Source organism: Pituophis catenifer, unplaced genomic scaffold (genome assembly GCF_029215685.1).
Source record: "Pituophis catenifer annectens isolate HBS135680 unplaced genomic scaffold, rPitCat1.0.hap2 SCAF_4, whole genome shotgun sequence".
Classification (NCBI taxonomy): domain Eukaryota; kingdom Metazoa; phylum Chordata; class Lepidosauria; order Squamata; family Colubridae; genus Pituophis; species Pituophis catenifer.
In genome coordinates, this window is record NW_027256884.1 from 81,227,560 (window position 1) to 81,239,769 (window position 12,210).

Genomic DNA, 12,210 nt, shown 5'->3' on the forward strand with positions numbered 1-12,210 from the left:
TGCAGTCTGAAATGCAAGTATTGGGAGAACAATTGAATTAAATTCAGTTGGAGTTATTTCAGAGGAAAATATGCTTAGGAAAACATTCTACAAGTCATTAAGTATGTTTAGTTCTGCTTAAGTGGAAGAAGTTTACTTTGGGTATTGGGTAGCTGGTATTTAATGTTTTGCACTCTGAAGCCAGGGAACAGCAGAAGAAATGTTTTCTCTTCTCAAAGCTGTTTCTTTTTCCAGGATAACTATTTTCAAAAGGGGTTTATACACAAGAAGTTTTTGATCTTATTTTGCAAGTGAGGTCTCATTTGTTACCTTGTATTTTCTTTTCCCTTCTGAGGGAAAACATTTTTTATTTTATTTTTTTAAGTTTGATTTATATGCCGCCCTTCTCCGGAGACTCAGGGCAGCTTACAATGTGCTCAGCAATATCTTAAGTGTTGTCAGAGAAAGATCTGACTGGTAATGTGATTCAGAGATTGAACATAGAATAACAGTGTTGGAAGGGACCTTGGAGGTCTTTTAATCCAATACCTTGCTTGAATAGGAGGCTCTATACCATTTTAAACAATTACCGGTAGTTCCCAATTTCTTCTTGGAAACTTCCAGTAATGGAAGTAATGGAGCATCCAAGCCATTCTACTGATTAATTGTTCTCACTGTCAGGAAATTTTGCCTTAATTCTAAGTTGGAGCTGTCTTTAATAATCTTTATTATTAGAATATTATTAAAGAAACCAAACTTGCTGCTGTTTTTTGATATTAGAGTCTATTGCATCAGATGCCATTTCTCAGTTAAATCTACCACCAGTGTTTGGCAAGGAGGGAAACTGGATTGGAAGAAAAGTAAATGCAATGAAACATAACCAGAATGTTTTCTGTATCAAACTAGACTAAACATATATCATAGCCACATCTGACAAATTAAATTTATTTACTTTTTAAAGCTCAAGATACATTATGCTGCAGATAAACTGTCAAAAATTTCATGCCGGAGTAAGTGAAACTAATTTCTTTTTAGTCAACATTTTAAAATAAAAACTAGAGAATTGCTTCTGATTATTCATCAAGAGCTTCAATCTATATATTATAGTCCACTTTTCTGGTTGTTAAGTAGGCCAGTCTGTTTATTCCTCCTGTCCAATACAGGTAGTACTTGATTTACAACCATAATTGAGTCCAACATTTCTGCTGCTAAGCAAGACAGCTGTTAAGTGAATTTTGCCCCATTTTATGATCATTCTTGCCACAGTTGTTAAGTGAATCACCAGTTAAGATAGTAATGGTTGTTAAGTGAGTATGACTTTCCCATTGACTTTGCTTGTCAGAAAATTGCAAAACATGATCATATGATCCCAGGACACTGCAACTCTCATATAAACATGCCAGTTGCCAAGTGTCCAGATTTTGATCACGGGACTTTGGGGAAGCAGCAATAGTCATAAGTGTGAAAAACCATCATTAGTCACTTTTTCAGTGCCGTTGTAACTTTGTTCACTAAGCGAACAGTTGTAAGTCAAGGACTATCTGTATCTCCATTTCCAAAGGTCCAAATTGCTTGGATATTTGGATAATTTACTTAACATTTTTTCAAGCAGTCTAAAAAAATTCAAATGAGATCATAACTGTAATTCGTTAACTTTTTTTCTTTATTCCCCCCTTGTTATAATGCTGGAGAAAATTCATCAAGCATTAAAAATACAATTTTTAATTAGGTGGGGTTATTTTTAAGAAAACAAATGAGATTTTGAACAGGGAACTTTAAAATATATAAGTACTTTAGAATCCTAATACCTTTGTCATACTTTTGGGAAATAGTACAATTCTGCAATATATGTTAAACTTCCCTCGCAGTTATTGATGGCTTAAAAATAGATTCCGTACAGGCTGTTGTTTCTGTTATTTCTTTATTTCACATACAATGTTTTGGTATTCATATATGTAAACCAATCACAGGTTATAGAAGGATTGAGCTGGCCTAAAGTTCATGTCTGGTTTTCTGTAAATATCTTAAGAGTTGTGTGTTCAGTTAATACAATAGTAATCCTTAAAAGATTTTTCTTAAAAACAGTAATTTCAATCTTTAACTGCTTTTAAGATTCCTTTTAGTTTCCTAGGACAGATGGTTGTTAAAATTAATGCAATGTAGCATTGATCCCAAATCATAAAAATTCAGTACTAAGTAACACACAGCATTAATGTTAAGTATGTTAAGAAAGATATAAAGATAAAGGTTTGAAACACATTTTTAGGTGTTGAATCTTATGGAAGTCAGAAAATTACTAGGCTAATGACATTCTGCTAAATTGTGGGACATTGCTTCCTTCCTCGAATAGCATAGGAATTAGAACTATTTTTTTTTCTTCTCTCTTTATAATAAAGTTAGTGCATCTTACACTTTAAAAACAGGAACAATTAAAGTAACTGATCATAGATACTATTAAAATTTTATTTTATACATGTGTATAATAAATCTCGATGCATATAAACTTCATATTGCTGTGAACAGAGAATAATACTAAGACAACTTTACTTGGAACAGCTTACATCCTGTATCAATACCTTTAAGACCATCGAACAATAGCATCTTCCTATCCCGAGTCCTTGGGAAAGACTCAATAGGTGGATTAAAAAATGCCTAATCCAATCTAAATATTGGGCTAATTGTGTGACCAGCCATAATAATGTAAGGCATTTTAAAAGCAAAAAATAAGAAACTGATCATAGATGTCCAGATGTTGTGGCCCGTCAGCGGCCTATGCAGATTGTAGCTGATTCCGACAATGAGGAGGCTGGTGTGATGCTGTGTCAGCAGCCTGTGCAGCTGGCGCTCGAGTCGGACAGTGAGGAGGCTGTAGAAGATGTGGTGCCAGAGGCAGGGATTCAGCCAGGGCCTTCAGAATCTCCAGAAGCTCCTTTAAGTGAAGAGGACGAAGAGGAGGAGCCTCTTCTCAATGCACGGGCGTGCAAAGCTGCCAAAAGGCAGGAGTGGCTTCTCAGGAGGAGGTCTCCTCGAGAGTAAGGCTTGGGGCTAATTGGCCACTCCCTTAGCCTATTTAAGAAGGAACACGGCTTGCAACAAGCTGTAGAGAACAACTTTAGTTCACTCTCCTTCGTGTCTGCAAAATTGCTTCTGGGCTTTCTGCCAATTCTAGTAAGACTGTGATTACCTTATCTTAGAATTCTGGTAGGCTGTTAAGGAAGTTCATTAACAGCCTTTGGTTGATAAAGACTAAGTTATTTGAGTCAAATAAGCTTTGTATAGAGTTTGTGTGTGCTGCGTTCTTTGGGGTCCGTAGCTTGGGCAGAACACCAGAAGAGAAAACCAAACATTGCAATAAAAAACAATTTATAAAAGGCTTAGCAATCACCCTACTATAAGGCTTGTGAGAACAGCCGTGCTTTTAAAAGACTTTCAGAACATTACTAAGGTGGGAGCTATATGGATCTCTATGGAAATATTATTCTCGGGGGCAAGTATCATGACTGAGAAAGCATGTTTCCTTGTCCAAAGAGAGGGCATTTTTTAATTGAGGGCATGTGGAACATGCCTACTTTGCCTGATCTTACCGGACAGGCATTCTGAAGTTTGGAATTAGAGAAGAAGAATCTTATTTCAGTTTTAAATAGTGCACTGCAAGGATAAATATCTTTCTTTTTTTCCCTGTCTTTGCTTGGTAAACAATTGGAATTCAACTCTGTTTTTGTCCTTCTTGAAAGGTGTAAGGAAAGGTCTTGAATGGTTCCAAATCAGCATGATTCATTTTGTATGATGTGCACAAATTCAATATTAAAGCTCTCGTAATCGCACTAATTAATTAGCATTTATATTTGTTCCCCGATGTGCACTCTGAATTGAGGCTAGCTATTTCCTTAGTAAAGAATTTTACAACACTTTTGCCAAGAATTACCAAATAAAACCCTTGACTCTTGCTGAATATATTATAATGGCCTCATCAACAGTGCAATTATGGCAGATCCAATATGTTTGTATGAACTTTCTTAAGCATTTTTAATAGATATTAGAGTTACAGTGCAATTTCAGATGGTAAAGCATCTTGAAAATTTGTATTTGCCTATATCAGAGGTCTTCAAACTTGGCAGCTTTAAGAGTTGTGGACCAACTCCCAGAATTCTCCAGCCAGCATAGCTGGGAGTTGAAGTCCACAAATCTTAAAGCTGCCAAGTTTGGGGACCCCTGGCCTATATAGTTCTTTTTACCAAATTTGTAATTTAAACTTTAAAAGCTGTGAGATTGTGTCCAAATGTGCCATTTTGCACGAACAAAAGAACATACAGGTAGACCTCGCTTAACAATTGCCTGTTTAGCAACCATTTGAAATTCCTATATCACTGAGAAAGTAACTTTATAACCAGTTCTTGCATTTATGATCGTGGCACATCCCAGTGGTCATGTGATCAAAATTTGGTCAGTTCACAGCTGACAGGTGTTTGATTGTCACAAAGTCCCTTGGTTATATGATCACCATTTGCAAACCTCAGAGTTAGCTTCTGAGAAGCAGAGTCAATGGAGAAGCTAGCAGTAAAATTTCAAGTCATGGTCATGTGATGTCACACTTAATGACCCCTAGTGACTTTTTAAATGATTAAATGGGAAATGGCATTGTCAGTCTGTTGCAGTCATGTAATGTTTCGTGTAGCAACTGTATTGCTTAGTGACAAGAGTTGTTCGTCCCAATTGTGTTTGCTAAACAAAGTCTACCTGAACATTAAAATGTTAAACTTGGTTACAAGAAGATATTCGATGTTCTCTATTTTTATTTTTTAACTTTCAGAAGTTGTCTAGATGGCACTTGTAAAAAAATGAACTTCTACCAAAGAAAGTATGCTTTACAATTGAAGTTTGATTCAATATTCATACAAATTTTGGATAAATAAGGAGAATAAAATGAATGACAAGAATTCTGAGTATCTGCACATTTCACTTCATTAAATCTGCTGTTAATTTGTGGTTTTTAAATGGGGAAAGACCAACTGAATAGTGGAAGATTTGCTTTATTTCAATCATGGGATTAAAAAAAATCATGTTATTGATTATATGGGTGACTTCAGTTGAGAACCTGAAAAGCCATTGAGAGTCAAAATAATTCTGGCTTAGATGAACAAATAAATTGTCTTGGTTTATGACAGTTTCCTGTGTAATAATTTCTTCAGTTTCCAAATTAAAGGCAAGGCTAAAGAAGCCTGCAATAATTAGCAGAAAGCTTGTGTTTGGACAATGATGAATTTTTAACATATGCTATTACCATATGTTTGTGAGCTTTTTCTGGCAATCAAAGCTTTGGAGAGCTGCATAGATCAAGTTTAGTGTTCTCTCCCTGTCTTTGTCTCATATGCTATTCCTACCTCCTGTCTTGTTAGTTGTAACTAATAATAAAATAATGTTTGAGTGTAGTCATAAAGTGGGTTTTTAAAATGTGTCGTCTGTAGGAACAGGGTACAAATCAAACTTGCCTACGAATTAAATCTGCATATGTAATTATATACTTGATTGCTTTCCCAAATTAAAAAAAAAATGTTTTAAAATCCTAGTTTCCTCTCATTGCTTCTTTTGAAATAACCTGAAACTTTCATGCTTTCCTGTTGTGTTTATATGCATCTTCTCTGAAATGACATATTTTCTTGAAATACATTATTTCTGTATTTGTTCCTCTACTAGCTGGTTGCTTACAATGTAAGATTTCATAATTCCTTTTAAAAGAAATTTTTGCTTTCTTTTGTAAATTCCTGTTTCTAGTACCTACCACAGCTGCCAGCACTCCGGATGCTGTTGACAAGTACCTGGAAACACCTGGTGATGAGAATGAACATTCCCATTTCCAAAAAGCAAAAGAGAGACTAGAAGCGAAGCATCGTGAAAGAATGTCTCAGGTAAACCGCAGATGGGTCTTATTAACTGGTTTTTGTAATGCAAACTTGATGTAGATATCCGCTATAATCAAGTGTTCCCGTTTCCTAAACCTTAATGAATTTCTCTGATTATTTAATTTATCCTCTCATTTTTGTTCCTCCAGTTGCTTACTCCCCAACACCACAAGTCTTTTAAAAAATCTACAAGCCTATTCATGCAATTGTGCACCCTTCTTGAATTTAAAGAAGCATTCACTTTTGATTTAATAAGTTGAGGATATGGTGCGTCAAACTTTCCCACCCAATGCTTACATATTCAAAATATAATCTGTGTAGTTTTAATTCAGCTTTAGAGTGAACATTCATAACTTTCAAAGAGAAGCTGGCCTGCTAAAAATTTACACTTTTTATAGAACCTTTGTAAATGATAAATGATAAACTCTAATAAAGCATTTCACAGAGAGGGTTTTCTCAGGGTGCCATCGGTCAAACAATGTCGACTGGCAGCCCCCAGGGGGAGAGCCTTCTCTGTGGGGGCACCCGCCCTCTGGAACGAGCTACCCCCAGGGATACGATTGATCCCAGACCTCCGTACTTTCTTCCAGGCCCTGAAGACTTTTCTATTTCAGCAAGCCGGGCTAGCTTAAAATTTTTAACTGGTTAATTTTACGGGTAAGGGGTTTTAAATTGGGGAAGCCAAATTGATTTAATTATGTTTTAAATTATTTTAATTTTCATATTGTATGTATTTTAATCTTGGCTGTTCACCGCCCTGAGGCCTTCGGGAGAAGGGCGGTATAAAAATTTAATAAATAATAATAATAAATAATAATTATATTCTTATCTCTTGTTTGTTTTTTGCTGGCCACTAATGTTAATATCTTGTGTCCAAAAAGTCCTCCCCCTGCCCACCATTGTAATTGGCTGATAACAATATCTTTTTGATTATAAAATGGGTACATAAATTTGCAGAGGTAACTGTCAACCATATATCAATGTCTCTAATCCATTCAGCAAAGGGGGAAAAGCATGAAATAGCCAAAATAAGTGAATGTAATGAATTTTTGTATGAAACTGATTGGCAGGCAAAACAGGAAAAAGATCCATATTTTCTTCTGCTGTGATGTATGCTAAGAATATAAAAAGTATACGTCAGAAGTAAAGTATTTGTTTCCGATTTTTTCTTCTTGGTTGGGTGAAGGTACACAAATATTTAACTTTAAATTATTTTTATAGTAAATGTGTTTTTTTTTAAACATGGATTAAATATGTTCGCTTGTAAACTGGATTATTGGTTTAAATTATGTAAAAATGGCATATACAATAACCCCTTTGAATAAACACAGGGGAAAACAAGTATTTTTTCAATCAAAGAACTTGTGAATTTAGTTCTGATACTGATAAGTGCCTGGGGTGAGGAAACACATTTCTTAATTTTAAAAATCAATTGACATCCTATGTATTTTTTAGTTGGCTGGTTGGTTGATTTCAGTATTTTAACTGAGAGCACATGCACATCCTGTAAGCCTAAGGTTTGTCCAGCCTTGCTGTACAGTTTTAAATAAGACCTTCAGAAAAACACTGGAAATGTCTTGTGCATAAATACTTTCTCAAACATACAATACATTAGCTCTTGACATTATGTGTATATTTAACTAATCAGCTGTATTCATAATCTAATAATTTGCATAATTGTGCAGTGATTAATACTGTAAAGTATTTATGATTTTAGTGTTTGCCTTCCAATCTATGTATGTATACAATCATTGTTAACTGAATTGTCTTTACTTTCTGGCTTGATGTTAATAGCAAACCTGGGCTGTCCCTAGAATGAACACTGAGTGCCTCTTTGGAATGTGAATAATTTTCACTATTCAGCTTTTAGGAGTCACTCCATACTATAATTGGAAAAAAAAAACTTTTCTAAGCAGTAAACATTTGAAACCATTTTACATAGGACAATATTTGTTCATTTTCTGTTTTATTTGCACAGGTCATGAGAGAATGGGAAGAGGCAGAACATCAAGCAAAAAATTTGCCAAAGGCTGATAAAAAGGCTGTCATTCAGGTAAAAAAGAAAATGCTAATTTAGGATTGTATAGTTAAAAAAATAAGACTGTGGTATGATTGAGTTTTGTGTAACACTTAACAGCATTACTATTTTTATTTATTTTGTGCACAGAGCTTATTATAATAGATTGTGTACATTGTGTGTTTACGTACACTTAATAACCACTGCATAATTCATTCCCCCACTGGATCATCATTTTAGAGATCTTTCCTTATCTAAACAGAGACACAGAATGACCATGGGCAGGCAAAAGAAGAGGGAGCAGTAGTGACTTTTTCTGCCAGCTTCCCCATTGAATTTCCTTGTGAGAATGGTAGGAGCATGGAAAATCTCCCTCCCTTTTCTTCCCCTTCCTTTCCCTTTTCAGCAGGCAGGTGTGTGGCTGCTCCTGGGTGGGGGAAGGAGTTGTGATCTCTAGTTTTCAGGTATGTTACATTATAACACTAACATACCTTGATGGCACAGAGTTTGTAAGAGATATCCCAAAAGCTAGACTGAATATGCGTCTGGAAAGTGTTCCATCACAGAATAGGTTGTATATTATAAGGGCATATAAGGTAGTCCTCTACTTACAACAGTTCATTTAGTGATTGTTTGAAGTTAAACGGCACTGAAAAAAGTGACCATTTTTCACACTTATGACCGTTGTAGCATTCCCATGGTCACGTGATTTACATTTAGAGGCTTGGGAAATGGTTCATATTTAAGATGCTTGTGGTGTCCCAGGGTCATGTGATCATGTTTTGCAAAATTCTAACGTCAATGGGGAAGCCTGATTCACTTAACAACCATGTTACTAATTTAATAACTGCAGTGATTGGCTTAACAACTGTGGCAAGCAGGGTCGTAAAATGGGGCAAAACTCACTTAACAAATGTCTTGCTTAACAACAGAAATTTTGGTCTCAATTTGTAAATCGAGGACATGCTCTTGCCTGCCACTTCCATGGCCCTGTTCCAAACAGCTCAATGCCCAGTTCAAGGGTTGGGGGCCACTGGCTATACCATTATATTAAAAAAAAGTCTATTTCATTACATATAATTATCTAGATTTATAATTTTAACGTTTATAATTTAAATGTTTATATTTTAGTTTCTATTATTTAGTGTTCTTTTTATGCATATAGTTTTAATAGTATAGTAGTAGCTCTTTTTGAATAATAGAATGAAATAAACACATTCTTTTTTGTTATTATTGATCCTTGTTATTAAAGTCAATAATAATTTTATTTCTAAAACAATTAAGCTACAAGCGAGTAAAATTTTATGCCGTTTAATTTAAATTATGTACAGAAAGCAGATAGATGATTCTTCTCAATTTATGAAGAGAACAGCCAATTCCTCTTAAAGAATAGAATATATACTCCCCTATCCCCAAGACCTTAAATTTACTTAATAACTTTGAGTAAATCATATAGTCTAGCCTTATGTACTTCATAAGCACATAATCATCACCTTATGTAGCTTATGCTTTGAACTCCATGGAATACAGAGAAAATAAAATAGACTATAGTTAGTATCACAGTTCCCCCCGCCGCCGCCCCCCCCCGGGGAATATGCCTGAAGTTAATTTGAAGACGGTATGAGAAGAGAGATGTAATTGGGACAGAAATGCACACATTTTTTCATGCATGATTTCAGTTTTGCGAAGACGGGGTGGCTTGCTGATCTCAGAAGCATATTATACTTATTGGAATATGTGATATGTTGTATAACCTCTGTTTTTGGAAAAATAGTAGTGTAATTTTATCAATACATTAAAAGTTGAGTTTTTTCTTTATATATGATCACATTTTGTTGAACATTGAAACTTGGATCATTACTGGACACTTTCACTTTTTGCTACAATTTTCAGAATCAGGAGAGACATCTAACCATATTGGAAAGATTGGCCATAAACAATAAAAATTCAGAAAATTCCAGAAGCTCCCAGTGAAGACAATACAATTCATTTTCAGAATGTTTATGTTTCAAATTTATTGCTGCTTATATTATTACAATTACTTTTGCTGAAATCCTTTTTTTTTCTCCAATAGCATTTCCAAGAGAAGGTGGAATCCTTGGAACAAGAAGCTGCAAATGAGAGACAGCAGCTAGTAGAGACTCACATGGCCCGAGTTGAAGCCATGCTCAATGACCGCCGCCGTGTTGCTTTGGAAAACTATATTACAGCTCTACAGGCTGTGCCCCCTAAAGTAAGGGATTCAAATAATCATAGATTATATTATTGTAACTAGGAATTTATTCACAAGCAGGAGTGCATGGACCCATGGATCCATTTATCTCAAAGTAATATACACTGGAATTTAAATCACGTTATTCTGGTTAAAGTAAGCTATTTGTCTTTGTAAACTCATTGTCCTTTAAATACAATTTTAAAATTTATCATTTATTATAATGTCTCAGATGTTAACAAATTCTGAAATATTCTTATCCATGAATAATAATATATTTCATATTATATAGCATGTCATATTTCTTAATGGTATCAAATTGGGCAATATCAAAAGTAAGTGTATTGGAGAAATAATAAAATCTTAAACATGGAAGTTACCAATAATAGAAAATACGTTAGTGGGACATTTATAACAAAAGACTAATATGGTATTGATCTTAAATCCCTAAATAAGTATAATAAGTGAATAATAGGTTTGTTAATTTAAGAAGTAAATGATAGGCTTTGCAGAAGAAAAAATTGATGTTAGGAGTTTTTAATTGAATGTGTGACTTAACAAAGTAGCAATTTTTAAAGTATGATTGATTTGTAGATGTATTGTATCTTTAGAACAAGGATCCCCAACCCCCAGGCTGTGGCCTGTTTGGAACCTGGCCGTGTGAACAGCTGGCTTGCACACGTGCATTTTGACTTGTGCGAACAGCAGGCTTGCGCAGCTTGACTTACACGAGTGGCAGTCTGGCACACATGCACAGCTCAACTTGTGTGAGTGGCGGGCCTGCGCGCACAAGTTTGAATTGTGTGAGTAGCGGGCTGACACACAGTTCGAATTCTCCAAGCAGCGGGCTGGTGTGCATGTGCATGCATGTGCCCACCCACCACTTGCCTAGGCCAGATCCCCTCCCCCTGCCAGGCTGCCAAGCTGTAAAAGTTGGGGACTGCTGCTTTAGAGGACTGCAGAAGCTTCAATTTTTCCGACCTACTGTATTTTTTTTAATCCAATATATTTCTAAATCAGGTATTTATTAGAAATGACATGATTTTTGCATTTAAAGGTTGTTAAGTATGGCATTTGTATTAAATTGTAGTTAATACCTCTTCTGACTAGCTTAACACATTTTTGTCTTGGCTGCTTTTATATTGCAAAATATGAAAAGTGCGATTATGATGCCTTTACAGACTGCAAAATAATTCATCTTGGTTTTTTTGACACTATTAAAATATATCTCATCTTTATAATGAATTAAATCAATGAACTTGATGTAAGTTTGGATTTTATGGGTATTTGGATTTAATGGAAACATATATCTTGCCTTTGGGTAAATGAAAGTTTTACTATTATTATCTTTGTAAGTGAGTATTTGTCTAAAATGGATATGACTTGGAACTTTGAAGGCAGCTTATACATTGAAAAATACACTTAAAAACTAACATTGTCCTCTATATTATATACTATTTTTTTCATATTACTATACTTTGGGAAATGAACAGTCCTAATACCAGAAGAACGCTACCTTATTTCACAGAATGTAAGGCTTATTAGTCTTTTAAAGGCTACATACAAGGGACAGACACATTTCATGGGACTGTCAACTTCATAAGTGATTTATGTGGTGACTTTTATCTCTATAGCCTCGACATGTATTTAATATGCTGAAGAAATATGTGCGTGCAGAGCAGAAAGACAGACAGCATACACTGAAACATTTTGAACATGTGCGTATGGTGGATCCTAAGAAAGCAGCACAGATCAGATCTCAGGTAATAAGATAGAAAATTATAGAAGTTCTTATTTTAATATTGTGTGAATGTCAGCATAAAAAGGTTGAATATAAAGCAGAGATTTAAAAGGTTGCAAGATCCAATACAGTAATATTGTTTCTCTTTATATTTAATCTTTTAGAGAAACTAAAGTTGTCACACTTTAAGCATTTTTGTTGCATCCACTGCAGTATTTTTATAATAAAATTTGGATTTCTGCTTAGGCTGCATTTTTTATCAAACGCTCCTTCTTGATCTAAATTCATTTATGTCTATTTATTCCTATATTATATGGAAACTATTATTGATAAATGGTTATGCTTATACAGTAAATTATTG

The 12,210-nt window shown here is 34.7% G+C and overlaps 1 protein-coding gene across 4 annotated transcripts in view; it reads left to right on the plus strand.

The window, feature by feature from the left end:
• Positions 1-12,210, plus strand: part of APP (amyloid beta precursor protein) — a 133,452-nt gene that overhangs the window by 100,593 nt on the left and 20,649 nt on the right. For all 4 annotated transcript variants that reach the window (XM_070942641.1, XM_070942639.1, XM_070942638.1 and 1 more), the window contains 4 exons: positions 5,752-5,885; positions 7,858-7,932; positions 9,971-10,129; positions 11,743-11,871. In XM_070942641.1, the coding sequence (XP_070798742.1) occupies positions 5,752-5,885; positions 7,858-7,932; positions 9,971-10,129; positions 11,743-11,871 (497 nt within the window). The remainder of the gene's footprint in view (positions 1-5,751; positions 5,886-7,857; positions 7,933-9,970; positions 10,130-11,742; positions 11,872-12,210) is intronic.